General features: G+C 38.9%; 1 protein-coding gene and 1 pseudogene across 9 annotated transcripts in view; one reads left to right on the forward strand and one right to left on the reverse strand.

The window, feature by feature from the left end:
- Positions 1-17,972, reverse strand: part of APBB2 (amyloid beta precursor protein binding family B member 2) — a 664,454-nt gene that overhangs the window by 21,230 nt on the left and 625,252 nt on the right. For all 9 annotated transcript variants that reach the window (XM_030191336.1, XM_030191335.1, XM_030191332.1 and 6 more), the window contains one exon: positions 2,816-2,930. In XM_030191336.1, coding sequence (XP_030047196.1) covers positions 2,816-2,930 — 115 coding nt within the window. The remainder of the gene's footprint in view (positions 1-2,815; positions 2,931-17,972) is intronic.
- On the forward strand, positions 5,087-6,967 carry LOC115461757 (annotated as a pseudogene).

Here is a 17,972-nt window from a genome sequence, read left to right on the forward strand (position 1 = left end):
CTCAGCCGTCTCTTCCAAGCTGAAGAGACTTAACCTTTAGCCTTTCCTCATATAAGAGGAGTTCCATCCACTTTATCATTTTGGTTGCTCTTCTATGAACCTTTTCTAATTCCGCTATATCTTTTTTTGAGATACTGTGACCAAAACTGGACACAGTACTCAAGGTGAGGTAGCACCATGGAGCGATACAGAGGCATTATAATATTTTTGGTCTTAATTACCATCCCTTTCCTAAAGATTCCTATCATCAAGTTTGCCTTTTTGGCTGCCGCTGTACACTGGGCAGAAGATTTCAGCATATTGTCTACAATGACACCTAGATCTTTTTCTTGGGTGCTGACTCCCCAAGGTGAACCCTAGCATCAGGTAAAGGTGAATACCTTTCATTTGAACTACCTGAGCTTTATTGCTTGGTTTAAATGTTTCTTTATTGTAAGAACTCAGTGGATTCACCTGCTGTAGTTTTACTCCTGCTGGAATTCTGCCAACTGCGGAGTGCATAATTTGTGCAGAATTCCCTAGCCATGCAGAATTCAACATTTTTGTGCAGAATCTGTGCTCTGAGTGGAATTGGCTGGCTGCTGGCCCCTGCTGCCACTGCCCCTGAGCCTTGGTGGGCCTTCCCTGGGTCTCTCTGAGCATGTCCTGGTGGTCTAGAGGCCCCACTCTTTCCTCCCCACTGCCGTCACTCTCTGAATGTTGTCGCCACTTCTTCAAAATGGCCACCAAGACTTCAAGTGGTAATCTTGTGAGACTGCTGCAGGAAGTCTCGGCGGCCATTTGTAAAAAGCAGCAGCACTGGCCCAGAGCAGTGGCATGGAAAGAGTGGGGTTCTTTCCTGTCCAAAAAAGGTACTCTTGATGCAGCTCCTCCTTCTCCTACCTCACGGGTGAGTGCAGGGGCAGCTGAAAAAATATGGATGGCGTGTGGGTACAGGCAAGGAGAGAGGGGTGCTATAAAAAAAATGGGGAATAGTGGAGGGAGGGAGGGAAGGGGGCTGTATAAAGGTGGATGCCATTGGGAGCTGATAGGGGATGGTATTTGTGTATAGGGGGGGCTATAATATTGGTTAAATTATGACAAACGAATAATTTACAAATTTGTTAAAAGAATTTTGCAGAATTTGCTAATTTTGTGCACAGAATTTTTGTGCATAATTTTGATTTTTATGGCACAGAATTCCAGCAGGAGTATTGTTTTTACAAACCTCTGTCATATTTTTAGGCTGTTGGATTTGCTCTGAATTATGCTGTGCACTAAAATGATATGGTAAATCCTGTTAAGAGCTAACATCTTTGTTGTAAAAGTTTTTTTGTGCATATGTAGATCCATTTTGGCGTGCTTTCACCATCATCATTTCTCAGTTTTAACAATAATTACTGTCTGCCTGACTATGCATTTTAAATATTATTTATCTGATTAGGCATGTCTGTGTTTTATATTTGAAGTTAATTTTTATGATTTGTATGATTTTAACTGTATTGTTTGTTTGCATCTTAGTTTTTACCCAGAAGCATGCTGCGGGTGAAATAAGGCCACATTGGGTGTCTCTTTTACATCCTTCCTGACTGCTGGTCTGCTCATTTTTCTACTACTATTAGTTATGTGCCACTAAAAATTCGGGTACGATCCTGACAGTGCTACTTAACCAAGAAGCTTCTCTTATCTGGTTAAGTAGCGGTGAATATTGGGCGTAACAGCAACTTAAAATGTTTTACCCATGTTGGCATATACAGACAGTAATTTTATAATGCAGCACATACTTTAAGCCATACAGTACATGCACACTTGGGAGGTATTTTAGTTATTTACATGTGTATGTGGCCACTTATGCATGAAAATGACCTCTTGTAAGTTTAACTGGCGTATATGCTTTGAACTGATGGTGTGAACTTTGATGGCAGATATGAACAGGTAGAAGTGTAATGTATTTTGTGGATTACAAAATACATTAATTTACATGAGTATCTGACAAATATTAGCATGGATATTTACAGCAGCTGTAGGGCTACTGTAAATGTCCATGTCTGCCACTTACACAATATATAAAGACAAATAGATGCCTAATTGATTTTGTAAAATAGGCTTTACAGAAGTGCCTTAATAAGATGCTTTAACTAGGTGCCACCCCCTCCCCTTGTAAAATTACCTCCACAATGCCAACATTTTTTAAAATTATTCTCAGACCTGAGAGACATCACTGGTTTCACCATGCTGGTGAAATGTATGTGATTTGTACAATGATGACTTTCATAAATATCTCAAGATAAAAATGCTACTTTGAAAATGACCATATTTGTCTGGTTTAAATAACACATACTAAGGTACGTGAGAACTTAGGACAAAATTCAGTAAACTGCACCCAAATCTGGGTGCTGAAAAAAATGTGTGCTGTTCTATAAACAGAACTCCAAGTTGGGCATCATTTACAGAATGGCACGACTGAACTGTGGTGTAAATCCCTGTGCCTAAATTAGATGCAGATCCCCTGAATTCTATAATAGTGTGCGCATCTTTAATGAACATGCCTGACCCTTCCATAGCCACGCCCCCTTTGCAGTTGTTTGCTAAAGAATTTACGCGCACATCTTTATAAATCAGCGCTTAGCAAAATGCACACGTAAATCCTAATTGTTGCCAGTTAGTGCCAAGGATTGTTAGCACCCAATTATTGGCACTAAGGCTCGTTAAATTGTGCACACAAATGGGGCACATGCCCAAATTTGGGTGCACAACTTTAAGTGCCATTTATAGAATTCCCCTGCAAATGCTTAATGATGTCGTATGTTCTTCTTCATGTCTATGAGTCACTTACCTTAGAACAGATTTCGTGGAGACTAGTCGCAATGGCTTTTGCTGGGGTGTCACATCGGAACACATGACATTTCAGAATTCTTGTGTCTTTGTCTCTTGCTACATAAGCGAAGTCTCTGCAGAAACAAGATTCATTGGTAATAAATAACATTCTCTGCTCAGCATGTTCCATCTTTCTCTTTTAACTAATTTCACCCAATCACATTGTAGTTATCTAAAGTGGAAAATAATTTTAAGCCTTGAGCAAATTAATAAGCAATTCACATTTAAGATAGTCACAAACCTCAAGCTAGGAAGATCAATTTAGCTTAAGACTCTGATACTCACAAGCTAACAACAAAAAATCATTATAATCCCTTGACCTAGAGAATAAATTGAACACGCTGGCTGTATTGTTAGGGCAAAGAGAAATACACTGCAAACCTCTCTCATGTACCTGAACAAACTAAATTAATAAATAAAACACAGATGGAGAATTAGTAGATTATATTTTACTCAGTTTCATATTCAGGATTTGTGTAAGTTCTGAAACTTAGCCAAGATAAAAAGAACTGTAATAGAACTAAAATGACAAAGGATTTATAATTATCATCCTATTTGCATGTTTTAAATGCTCCATCACCTTTGTAGGACACAAGCTGCAGTGCTTCCCTGCAGAGGGCATTGATGAAAGCCATCACATAAAAATTTGGGAATGATTCTGGTTCTCACGAGGAAGACAGATGATTTGAAATAAGTCAAAGAGTCAGTGCTGTGCAGAACTGTATTTCACCAAAGGCTGTGCTAGCTTTTTGCACCCCATAAATCAAGTGGTACTAGGAGTTCTAATGGTATGTCTGTACAATCACATCAAGGTAGAAAGAAAAGGCCCATCAACCACAGAAGAAGCAAAACTGATCACTTATCATTAAGCCAATTCAAGAGGCCTGCCTTAATACCTGGCCAGTGGAAAAATACATGTAGCTGGAATCAAACTACACTATGAAATAGTATCAAAAATACTTTAAGCTAGGTGGAATAATTTAGTAACTGATCATAAAGAGTATACACATGATCTTCTTCCCTGTGCAGTAGCATGGGCACACTTCCGAGTGGAAAATTACCTCAGGGAATTCACTTCCATTTGCACTTAGTCTTGACCATGCACAAATTTCTGGATTTAATTTATACACACATATGTGTATTTTATAAGATAAGTGTACAAATGCAAACACCTCCCCAATGCCTCTACTTGATCTGATTAAACTTCTGTATATGTAGACTACATGCACATAGCTATCTGCTTACGGGATGTATAATTACAAAAAGACCTATTTCCATAAATAAAACAGTGCTTTATATAATAAATAGCTTTTAAAATTGCCTTCATAGCAGCATTGTAGGTAACAACAATCAGGCTAATACTTGAAACTATTTAACTGGTCAGGAACAGATCCTGGCTGGTTAAATTGTGTTTTAGTGCCTAACCGGTTATCTCCTGCTAAATATCTGCTGTTAGTGACATAGCCAGTTAGGCGCAGACATTCAGCGGTTAAAATAGGCATAAATAGCAGGCCTATCTTTAACTGCTAATCACTTAGGGGGTCTTTTACTAAGCGGCAGTAAGCCCAATGCGGGCTTCCTGCTCGCTAAACCGGAAGTACTGCTGGGCTACAGCAGCAGCCCAGCAGTAGTTCCCACCCTCGCCAGTGTTTACCCAGCAGTAATCGGGCAGTGCCACGTGCTGCCTGGTTACTGCCGGGTTAGCACGGGAGCCCTTATTGCCACCTCAATGATGGCGGTAGGTGCTCCCCTTTAAAATGGCTGTGTGGCAAATGCTTCACTTGCCACGCGGCCATTTCTTTAAAAAACAAAAAACAGCCTTTTACCCACTGCAGTAAAAGGAGGCCTCAGCGCACATCAAAAACACATGTAGACGCCAATGCAGGTGCCCTTTTGCTGCAGCTTAGTAAAAGGACCCCTTAACTAGTTAGCACTCACAGTCAACAATGAAACTGTATATTCAATGCCGGTTGCCAGATACAGCCCAGCATAGAATAGCTGGTCTGAGTGTCGGCATTGGGCAGTTACAGCGCAGCTGACTAAATATCGCAATCACTACGCAGACGCCAGCTGAATATCAGGAGGAATATTAATATACACAGCTACTGATACAGAGCTGGGATTGTAGACTGGACCCAACTAGAATTGGACAATCTGGACCAGAAAACTTGAAAGCAGATTACAATGTGGCAGCAGTAAGCTGAATGGTCTTAAAAAGATTGAAGAGCCCATGGAAGAAGGACAGTCCTATTCTTATCATGAAGAAGGAAGTTTGAATGACATTCCTATCACTCATCTTGTAAAAGAAGGCTGTGAGAAGGCAGATCCTGGACAATTTGAATTACTTAAGGTTTGTGGATAGGGATCATTTGGAAACGTTTTTCTTGTAAGAAAAAAATAGGTGGTCCTGATGCTGAACAGCTACTAAGCAAGGAATCGGTAGACCAAGAAAAGAAGGCTTACTCATTTTGAGGCACAGAAGAATACATGGCTCCAGACGGGGTCACACACAGAGTGCAGATTGGTGGTCGTTTGGTGTACTTATATTTGAAATGCTCACTGGTACGTTACCTTTCCAAGGTAAAGATAGGAATGAAACAGTGAATATGATACTAAAATCCAAATTAGGCATGCCACAAATCCCTTAGCCCTGAAGCTCAGAGTCTTTTAAGGATGTTATTTTAAAGAAATCCTTCAAACAGATTAGGTGCGGGTCCAGATGATGTTGAAGAAATCAAGAGGCATCCTTTTTGCAACTATTGACTGGAATACGCTATTCAGAAAGGAAATTCAACCTCCATTTAAGCCTGCTTCTGGAAAGCCTGAGGATACATTTTGCATTGATCCAGAATTTACAGCAAAAACAACGGAAGACTCTCCAGGAGTGCCTCTCAGTGCTAATGCACATCAGCTCTTCAAAGGATTTAGCTTTGATTCAACATCTATCATTGAAGAACATAAAATCTCCTCCCTCAGTAGTGTATTGCCTGTAGTCCAGCAGTTTCATGGAAATGGTGCACGTTTTACTGATATGTATGAACTGAAGAAGGACATTGGTGTTGGCTCCTACTGTTTGTAAACGATGCGTACACATAATTAGAAACATGGAGTTTGCTGTCAAGATCACTGACAAAAATAAGCGAGATCCTATGGCCAGTATCCTAATATTATTTTTAAAGATGTGTATGATGATGAGGGAGATATGTTTATCTTGTTACTGAACTGATGAAGGGAGGAGAGTTACTTAATCGGATTTTTAGACAGAAATATTTATCTGAAAGGGAAGCCAGTGCAGTGTTGTATACAGTAACTAAAACAGTAGACTATCTACACTGTCAAGGGGTACTGCATCAGGACCTTAAGCCTAGTAATATTTTATATATGGATGACTCTAGCAATGCCGACTCAATCAGAATTTGTAATTTTGGGTTTGCAAAACGGCTTTGAGGTGAGAATGGACTTGTTACACTGCCAATTTTGAAGCACCTGAGGTTCTCATGAGACAAGGCTATGATATTCTTTGTGATATATGGAGCTTAGGTGTCCTCTTATATACGATGCTGGCTGGATATACTCCTTTTGCTAATGGACCTAATGATACTCCTGAAGAAATGTTTCTTCGAATAGGTAGTGGAAACTTCTCTCTGAGTGGAGGGAACTGGGACACAGTTTCAGATGCAGCAAAGGATTTATTATCTCATATGCTGCATGTAGATCCACATCAGTGATACACAGCAAGACAAGTTCTGAAACATTCTTGGATAGTCTGTAGGGATCAGTTGCCTCATTACCAGCTTAAAAGTGGAGTGGAGGAGTGGCCTAGTGGTTAGGGTGGTGGACTTTGGTCCTGGGGAACTGAGGAACTGAGTTCGATTCCCAGCACAGGCAGCTCCTTGTGACTCTGGGCAAGTCACTTAACCCTCCACTGCCTGCCGCATTGAGCCTGCCATGAGTGGGAAAGCGCAGGGTACAAATGTAACAAAAAATAAAAATAAATAGACAAGATGTGCCACATCTAGTAAAGGGTGCTATGGCTGCCACATATTCTGCATTGAATCATAAGACATTTCAACCAGTCTTAAAACCTGTGGCAGTATCAAGTCTAACTTAATGGCGAAGTATGAAAAAGCTTACATCAACAGACAAACTCTCTGGAGCCAAACAAAAAGTAGGCACATTCGTTGGGTCTGTTGGTCTTGGGATCAAGAGGCATCTCCGTTTCCCTGCTACACTACTTGAATATTCTGTAAAATTCCTTTTAAAAAGACAACTTCAATGGACTCTATCTATAATCTGCTTCGCAGACCACATTCATATGGGTGTTTAAATTAGGTATGAAGACACAACACAACAATCATGATACATTTGTGTACACTGAAACATTTGTAAAATAACGTTGCAGATACTAGTACTTCACTTATTGTACAGTTTTGGCCAGTTCCATATCTTAAGAAGTTGTTTATAGGGACAATAACTGGTGACATGGTATATATTTATGAAATAAAATGCCAATGTCAGTATTTCAACATGAACAGCATACAAATAGCTAAAGGCTTACAACTCACATATTACTGTGTAATGATCCACCAGTGGTGGACCTGATTTAGCTGAGGACATTTGTTCTTTCTTAAGGTTCTCATACACAAGATGGATGAAGTATGCTATAAAGTGGAATAGCTAAATCTGATGTATAAGAATTGTTCTTGCTTCCTGTAGATTAAAGAAAACATTCCTGTACACCAAGGAGAGCTGTGGGTGTATCAGGGATCAATTCCCAAATTTACATACCTATATATGTTGCTCGATTTAGGAAGTGCTTCTCTGTTTACTGTCTAAGAACATGCCTGTTTTCTAATGCACTGAAATGTCACGTTCTTTTAGGAACAATTGTTTAAAATTAAATTAATTCTGCAAAAGGGGTCAGTGCACTACAGCTTTGAACTAGCACTTTGTTGAGTTACACCTGCTACTTGTTGGTGTGAGTACAGTATAAGCAAGTTAATATAGGAGTGACATGGAGGAGTAGCCTAGTGGTTAGAGAACCAATCTAGACGTCCAGAAGTGGCCAGTTCAAATCCCACTGCTGCTCCTTGTGATCTCGGGCAAGTCACGTAACCCTCCATTGCCTCAGGTACAAAATTAGATTGTGAGCCCTCCAGGGACAGAGAAATACCCAGTGTACCTGAATGTAACTCACCTTGAGCTACTACTGAAAAAGGTGTGAACTAAATCCAAATAAAAGAAATAAAAAATGAATTATGCTTTGCCTAAAGTGACATTGACTGGCTATATTTATCATGAAAAACTGGTGCCTGGGCTCTGCTCCAAGTTAGGCAGATTGTTGAGGAAAAAAAAAATGGAGACTGAATGATTACATCAGGACCAGCAATGAGAAAATGTTAATTGAAGTTTCCAAGGAGAACAGCATTAAGGTGACAGAAAAGAAAAATGAGAACATTACTGAACATTAGATACCTGTTTGGCCAACTGGGAAAACAAGGCATTACATGGGCAATACCTTAGGGAAATCAAAAATAACGTGGACATCACCAGGATCTGGTAATGGCTGCTGCTGGGTACCTTCAAGGAGGAGATTAAAAAACTAATTTTTGCAGTCCAGGAACAAGCTTCACAAACTGTACAAAAGTGAATATTCAACATATTTTAACTAGTAGACATGTAGACTATGTAATGAAAAAAAGATGAAAAAATTGACCACTTGCATACTGGATTTAGTAAAATCACCCAGACTGACTACAAACAACAGTACAGTAAGGTAAGCACAATGATTCACTAGAGCGTATGCAAGAAGTACAACTTTAGAGTCAACAAACACTGGTATAACCACCATGTAGAAAAAGTCGTAGAAAATAGAAAAAAAATATGGTATTTTCAAATTCAAACAGACTTAACATTTAGAACATCACACACCTGATGTCACAATAATTGAACCCCCCCCCCCCCCCAAAAAAAAAAAGATACTGTGATTTTCATTGATATTGTGATACCAGGAGACACAAGAATTAGAGAATTGGAAATGAGTATTGAGATCTGACAATAGAAATGGTAAGACTCTGTAATAAGCCATGTCAGGCTATCCCTATTGATGCTGAAACAGTAGGCAATGTTATAGCAAGGCTACACAAATTTCAACAAAACCTTGACATTTGAGATTTGACAACAGCAGACTTACAAAAAACACCCCCCCCCCCCACAAGTTTTTCTGGGTTTAAGCTACAATGTCTATAGATACCTGGATAAAACACTCAGATTCTCCAGTGATACTAGACAAATCTTTGCTTACGTTATGTGCCATAATAATAATTATTATTATTGGAATAGGTCATCAAATATGATGGACAGACAGCCCCTGGATATGCAAAGCATCACAAGGACTGTGCCCCACTCCCTCCAACCAACACGGTGTGGCCTTTTACTCCCGTTAACTGTGCACTTAGGGACAGCGGAACACTCTTCTGGTTGGACAAGCCAAACAAACCAATCTCAGGACTTGAACCCAACCTCTGATTGTTAATGCTGTATTGGTCAAAATATTGGTATGGCCATGACCCCTAAGGCCTAACCCATTCCATAGTCTATGGGTGCTATTCTCTTAATTTACACGTGCATATGGCTTACTGCATAAAAGTAAGGGTGTGATCACAGGGAGGAGCATGGGCAGGGCTGATATTTACGTGCTTAATTTACAAAATACTGTAATTTATGCACATAAATATTGCATTTAGGCCCTCACATTTATTCTAAACATAGACTTGGTGTAAGCGTGCACATCTAAATGCAGGTGTACCAATGCCAGTATTCTATAAGAACACTTACATGCATAAGTGTTCTTATACAATAGGCTGGCAAACCGCAGAAAGCAGGTGCCTAACTTTTGGCAACCTGTTACAGAATTGCTTCCCATGTGTGCATGCCTATATATATGTGCACCACTGGCGACTAAAACAAACAGGCACACAAACTGCCTATGATATACGTGTATATATGAGGATTCCCTTTATTAGCTGTCTTCCCAAACTGCTTAAGATTATGGCAAAAAAATGGCCCTCAGGCACATCTAGTCTGTCTGGTCACTCCTGTCCATGTTGCAAACAATATATCCAAGCTGCCATCTATACAGGCTGACCTTTGGTAGAACAACCATTCATAATCCCAGTATACTTTGTCATTTTCCTCCTTTTTACTCTACCATCTTTGAGTAGATAAGCATATCAGGTCCTCTAGTTTGTTCACACCCAACTCCCCTTCTCTAAAAAGCTTTCTAATAATCTAAAAAAGCTACCAATGTTTATTTTGCCTGGCTTCCTAAAGCCCCTGTGCAGCCTGCCAGACAGACCTAGAAATGTTAAGATTTAATATTACCCAGCTTACTATTAATTCTGGAAGCCCCAACAATTGTTGTTGAATCATGTGAGCAGAGCATTAGAAACACATGCCAATAAGTCCTTCTTATGCTCTTTCCTAGTTTGGCAACTAAGGATCCTCTATGCTTATCTTATGCATTCTTAAAGTCTGTTAAGGGGCAATTCTGGATGCTTCTATTTAGATGCCCAGATGCTCCACAATAAGAGACTATTCTATAATGGCATCTGGGCACCCAGGTGTTGTTATAGAATACTAGCATAACCCAGTATCAGTGCTCCTAACATTTAGGTGCCACAGTTACACCAGTCATACAGCTGACAAAAGTGTGGGTGATTAACTGTGGCAGGAATGCATATGGAACTTACACAAGATTTTATTGCTGGTATTCAAAGTGATAACCAATAAAAATTTCCCCAGTGATTTCAGCAAGTTTGCATTTACATTAGCCATCTCGGTCCTTGAGATCAGCATCTTCTTTTAAGAATGTTTGTTTGGATGAATATAGAAATTTGATCTTTTATATCACAGGCCAAGGCTGTGGAACTCTCTGCCTACTAAGGTTAGAGCCTTAAGAAGCACGGGCAACTTTAAAAAGCTTTAAAGACTGTTTTGTTTCAGCAAGCTTTTGACATCTCTTCTTAATGCCAATTTCTTTTAGACTGACTGTTAGTAGTCATTGTTAGATTTTGAAGTTTTAGAAGATATAGTATGTTTGTACTGTGAGTTTTGTGAAATGTGTACCTATGATTGTGAGTGTAAATTGCTCCCCGCTCAGGATGGTAGATGAGTGAGCTACAAAGTTTTCAAATAAATAAAACAGTTACATGCATAAATTATAGCCCCTCCTATGCTCTGCCCCATGCATGCCCTTTAGCATTTGCAAGCTATGCTATTTAGACACACCCTTACGGAATACGTTTTGGTGAATATTGACATTCACACACACTGTCAGCATTCTGTACATTTATGCACATAACACATGTGGAAATGTATGAACCCCGCTTTAGAAATGCCCTTCAAATGTTTTAGCCTCTACCATCTGCTCCTGGACAGCATTCCACACCCTCAATACCATTTCATGAAAAATATTTCCTGAAATTGCACCCGAGTCTAGCCTCTCAGATTCTCATGTAGTGGGGTCCCTTGTTGTATAAAATCCTTCCATTGATAAATGTTTACTTCTTGTGCATTAGAAGTATCTTTCTGCAGTTTGAACATCTCTAAGCTTCAACTCATAGGGTTTCTGGTAAAAGGACTTCTGGTGCAGATTGCACACCATTTTAGACCTATTTCCTTGCCATCTCTACCTTGTTTGTATTCATCTGGAGTCAAGATCTCCAGGACTTGACACATTTCCCAGATTCTATATAAAGGACTGGTCTTAACAATTGTGGGGCCCTGTGCAGACCAGTTCAGTGGGGTCCCCTGTCCCCACCTAGCCCTGGCCCCTTGTTGACAAGATGTATTTTAAAATTTTTTATTTCAGATAAAGACAAATCAAGCAAAACTTGTACAGAAAAACTAATTCAAATAAGCACAATGCTATTGGATTTAAAAAGAAAAAAACATGTGCATGGAAGGACTGGATAAATGAATTAAAACAAATACCCTTAATATGTAATACTTGGTAGCAATAATGAAACAATGATTGAATATTCACATAGCAAACAGCCCGAGTCAACAGATTTATTTTCCACTGAACATAATTAACGTTGTATGAATTTGGCAGCTAATAGTGTGCTGACCTGGACAATGTTAGCACATTTAGACTGATTCTGGACAGTTCTACAGGAAGGGAACTCTTTCCTCATTATTCAATACCTTCTCTGTGAAATTGTAGCAATAATAAAAAAAAGCAAGTGTATTTTTATAATATACCACTGCATTCCACAAAGCAAAAGGAGCAAGTCCCCACATGCCATCTTTTTCTTTTGATGTAGGAACAGGAAAAAAGATGTTAAATGCTCCCAGGTCTCAAACTAATTAATGATTTTTTAAAACTGTACTTATATATAATAAGTCTGATTGTTAAGCAACTGATACTCATAATGTCTGTTTTGGTGGCCCTTTACTAGGTGAAAGCATCAGAATAGAGTGAGTCCCTATAACCAGTCCCTCCAAATGACACAATTATTACGATTTGGAACTAATTAGATGAAACTGATATTTCCTCTGTGTACATCTGTATGCTACACAAGCCAGCATCTTTGAAAATATAAGTAAGGTCCAAAATAAAATGCTACCAACAATAAAGAATGACGTGGATAGAGCAGCTCATAGATTTGATTGCTTTGATTGGGTAAGAGGATAAAGGGTGCACAGAGGAGAGGGAAAGGGAGACCAACCTCATGGACTCAGCAGCCGTCTCAATCTAACCGCCTTCAGCTCTCTCCTACCCGCTCCCTTAGTTCCGAATTGTAGCACCACTGCCTTCTTAAATTGTCCAGGCTGCCGGCAGTGTCAATGAGGTAAGCACACTGCCTTTGGTGGCACCAGATGCTCTCCCTCTGTTGCAGCGTCCCGCCTATGTGGGACAGGAAATTGCAGCAGAGAGAAAGCTTCCAGGCTGCTGAAGGCAGTGTGTTTACCTCACTGATGCTGCCGCTGGCCCAGACTGAAGAAGGCAGCGATGCAGGGAGCCTAAAGGAAGTAGGAGAGAACTGACCAAGGCGCTTAGATTGAGAACAGGAGACGGCAATGATGGCTGAAGCAAGGAGTGGGAGGGAGATGCTAAAGCTGCTGCTGTGGGGCCCCTTGGAGCATAAGGCCCTGTGCGACTGCCCCTGTCTAGGACCAATAGTCTTGGGGTGACCTTCATACATACGTCTCTTTCAATGAGACCTTTGTTAAGCAATTGGCATCTCTCTCTATTATTTAAAAAATAGTATACCATCGAGTCAACTGCTTCGAGTCCGTAGGTTGTGCAGTTCTCGTAAAGAATACAATCATCAAGCTCTCCAGATGATTTCACGTTTTCAGTGTAGAGGATACCCTGATAAAATATTAAAAAAAGCGGCTAAGAGAGCGTTTAATAATCATAATGAATGGCAACCATCATGTGATAACCAGAAATATAAATCTGTAAAAAATGATCCGTTGACTTGTGTGTTACCTTACACTAAGTCATCTAGTCAAATTATACATATTATGAAACGTCATTGGTCCATATTGGGCATACATAAAGTTTTTCAGCAATTTCCTCGGGGTAGAAATTTAGGTGAACAATTGGCAGGGCATAATACTGCATGTAATGTAAGACATGAGGATTTTGGCCATGTGAGTTGCAATCGGTGTGTATATTGTAGTTATGCCATGCAAGTTAATGAGGTGATTGTTCCTCATTCAGGGAAAATATATCGTTTGCAGGCTTGTACTGATTGCAATACTGCAAATTGTGTGTATGGTATAAAATGTCCCTGTGAATTATGGTACATTGGACTAACTACTAAAAAGATTAAAGTTAGGATAGCACAGCACCTTAGTAATCTTCGTACTAAACGAATGGAAGCTCCTTTGGTTTCACATTGGGTAGATGTTAAACATGAAGTTCAGGATCTTCGCTTTGTAGTTTTGAGTCAAATTAGTTCTGAAAGGGGAGGAAATGTGCCTCGCATGTTATTGCGAAAAGAACAAAGGCTAATCTATCTTTGGAACACTGTAAGCCCTAATGGGTTAAACAAGGAAGTAGAGTGGTTAAATTTGTGAGAGGGTATTTAAACTCAGTCTCTTTGAAGCCTTGGTATGCGCATGTGTGGGCGTCTTTTGAGGCGCTACCACCGGCACATCCAGGATTGTTGAATGCTTGGCCACCTGTAGAGCCGGTAAGAGTTTACAATATTGGTTTTCAAAAGGGTTGAAATATTGTTTGTGAAATACAAATGTATGCTATTATTGTTGTTTACTTAGATTACTGACCCCTGAAGACGCAAATTTTGCGAAACACGATCGTGTAGGGTCTGTACATGATTATTTCAGTGAACAATGAGAGGATATCTTCAATGAACAGTTTGAAACTGAAGGAAAAGATTTAACATTAGTTCCGTGAAGATTGGAATTACGGTGAATGGAACTTCTGTCATTCAGTAGTACAGCACACAGTAAATCAGTTGTGGTTTACGATGGAATATAAAACTTTGATCTAAACCTGCTGTGGTGGGTAATTGACATAATCAATGGATTGATCTTCACATGGCTACAGAGAAGTCTATATCAGGTTACGAATGGATTGAGTGAAGATCGTAACGAAGAAAAGGTGCTTTGACTGACAGAGTAATTAATAAGTTTCACACCAGTGTTGTTATTGAAAATAGTACATTTATAAAAACATAAGTGATACAATCATTCCGGATATTCTAATGTTATAGAGTTTGATAATAATTTTTTGATATTAGTTTTATAGATTTGAATTAGAGTGAATGGATGAATGAATGTTAGATATATGGGGATTTTAGACAATAATTGTTAGGTTTATGAGATTAATTGATGTAATAAAGATAAATATAATTACAACAGTTGTTGAGTATATTGTATTATATATATATATATATATATATATATATATATATATATATATATATATATATATTAGGTTGAGATTGTGTAGAAGATAGATAATTTTTGATTTCAGAACTTTTCTTCAGGTGTTAGTTTTAACTAAATTGGACTCTCTTAATTCCCTAATTTTTAGTTTTCTATCAAATGTGATGAAGGCTTTAAAAGTGGTACAGAACTGTGCAACTAGGAGTTGGATCAAGGCCCAGCATTTTGAATATACAAGAGCAATTGTATATTCTTTGCTTTAGTGACCAGTAGCTTGTTTAGTTAGGTTTAAGGTACTTTGATTAATTTATTGAGTGTCATCTTAAGAGACTCTAACCAATGAGAAATTACATCAATTGGTACATCAATATTAGTTCTCATTATATTCATCTAATATTGAAACTGGCAAACTTTCAGCCATTTGTTTAGAGTTATATAAGATGTCACTTTTATAGTCTTTCAAAATGACAACTCTGTTTTGCTCTGGTTTTATTCAACTGCCACATTAAAAGTTTAGTGGGATTATTTTCAAACTCATAAAAGTGTCGCCTGGTCAAATTCAGATAAGCTGTTTCTGAGCATTTCAAAGCATTAAGCTCCTCTCTCACAGCTATCAGCTTTTTAAGAACTTTATTTTCATGTGTACATTTATGGTGTTCTTCAAAGTTTTTTAGTAGCACTACAAGTTCTAATATCTTCTCGCCCCCATTCTTTGCAAATATTATTGACGAGGTGATCTGACCCGCTGAACCACTTTAGCCGCCTCCCACAAAGTAAAGATAGCCATAACAGGAGTACGATTAAAACTTAAATACTCCTGCCATGCCAATGAACTCCATTTATAATCACAATTTGTTCGCTATACTTCAAACAGTTTCTAATCCAGTCCACCACCTTAAGTCCCAGCTCTAGATTGCTCAGTAGAATTTATGATCTTCCTTTGCAGAACAGTATAAAAGGCTCCGTGGAAATCCAAGTACACCATATCTAGTACCTGTGATCTAACACTCTGGTCACCCAACTGAAGAAACTGATCAGATTTATTGGACAATTTCCTCTAGAAAAACCATGTTTTTTTCAGATCCTGCAACCCACTTCATTTTTTCCTTATCCTAACACTGGTCAAACTAATTGGTTTGTAATTTTAAACTTCCTCCCTAATACCACTTTTATAAAAAGGGACAAAAGCCACCCTTGTTCCAGTTCTGCAAAACCACTCTCCAAAGATCTATTGAACAGGTATTCAGAAGATCTGCAAGAACCTCTTTGACCTGCCTTATTATCTTAGGAAGCATCCAGTCTTACCACTTTAATGTTTGCTAGTTCCACACAAACTCCTCTGTACATGGAGCAGCATCTACCCCAATACCATTCAACCCTCATCAACAACCGATAGACTTTATCTAATCTGTCAGTGAATACCAAACATTTTCAACATCTCTGCATTTCCCTTGTCCCCCCCTCTATGTTTCTCCTTTTCTGCTCTGTTTTACAATTCCATCTCTGCTCTTTCTCCATTCACATATACCTCAAAAAAAGTCTTGACACTGAATTTTCTCTCTTTAGTTATCTTTTCTTTCACTTATGCTTTTTCAATTATAATTACTTTCCATATCTCTCCCTTGTGATCCACTGAGATGTTCTGTATGCTAACTTTTTTGACTTTACTTTTACCTCTATTCCTTATGAAAAACAAATCAGTCACTTTCAACTTTTCATTTGTTTTATTTACATACAGAGTTTAGTTTAGATTACTTTTCTTCTATTTCACCTAAGTCCTGGAAACATGCTCACATTTGTCCCATGCTTAAAAAACTGCCTCCAGTTTCTACAATAGTTTCAAATTATCATTCGATTTCCAACCTACTTTTCATTTCCAAGATAACAGAAAAAATTGTCTTTCAACAGCTTTTGCAACATACTGACCAAACCAGCGTTCTGCATCAGGATTTCAGCCAATGCACAGCATAGCGACAATCAAAACTACTCTGCCAAGGAAATGTCACTCTGCTCTTGATAATGGAAAGATTACACTACTTGTTTCACTTGATCTGTCTGCTGCTTTATATCTTGTTGATCACTCTCTCTTATTATCCCGGCTATCAGACACAGGCATTTCTGGTACAGTTCTACAGTGGTTCTATTCTTTTTTACATGGCCAGACCTTTTCCGTTTTACGGTCTACCACATTACCTTCCACTCAGAGCCTCAGTTTCAACATGAACTAAACATGATTGCTTCATGACTGCACCAACTGTTTCAAGTTTTAAACCAATCTAAAATAGTAGCTGCATGGATCACAGGTTGATTACACTCTCATACCCTAATGCCACAGCTTCATAGTTTCTTAATCATACTAGTACCACATTTCAAATATCTTAGTATAATCCTAGCTCAGGAGCTCTCCATTAAGTGTCAGATTGGCCCTTTGGTAAAGAACTTTGTTTAGTTCAATCTTTCTTTGATGAAGTCTCAAATGACCCTTCTTCATGTACTTATCTCTTGCTTAGATTATTTTAACATCATATATTCCAGTCTCCCACAATCACTTATTTGCCATATTCAAGCTGTACAAAATACAGCTATTCTGATTCTATTGTATGCCTCCAGATTCAACTGTCACTCCACTCTTTATTAACCATCCCTAGCTTCCAATTCCATTCTATTTTCATACTCACTCTTACTCAAAAAGGTTTTGCACACAGGTATTCCTCCCTATCTTTCCTCATCCTCGCTCCCCATCTCCTACTATGGTACTGTATTCTTTCAACAATTGTCATCTCCACATCAATTCAGTCTCCAGCATATAATGGGAATCTACCATTATGTCTTTTACTGAACGGTACCATCCCTCTGGAATTTCCTCTTAGCTCCCCTCCGATTCAAACTCTCTTTGCAAAGTTTAAAGCTGCATTGAAAACCCAATTCTTTCTTGTAGTTTCAGTGAGAGTCTCAATGGCATTGCAGTTGGCTAGAGCCCATCCCCTCCTGCCTGGATGATTCATGATCACTAATAGAATGTTAAGCTAGCAAACTCCTGGTTGAATAGTGACCTCTGCGTGATTGTTGAACTAATAACTCCCTAAATGTGTTACCCCTTTCTGTTCTCCTTGCTTCTTCTATCCTACCTAAAGCATGGCATTCCTTTCCTTTAGATTGTACATTGCCTTGCTATGCTCTCAAGAAGGGTG

Source organism: Microcaecilia unicolor, chromosome 2 (genome assembly GCF_901765095.1).
Source record: "Microcaecilia unicolor chromosome 2, aMicUni1.1, whole genome shotgun sequence".
Taxonomy (NCBI): Eukaryota; Metazoa; Chordata; class Amphibia; order Gymnophiona; family Siphonopidae; genus Microcaecilia; species Microcaecilia unicolor.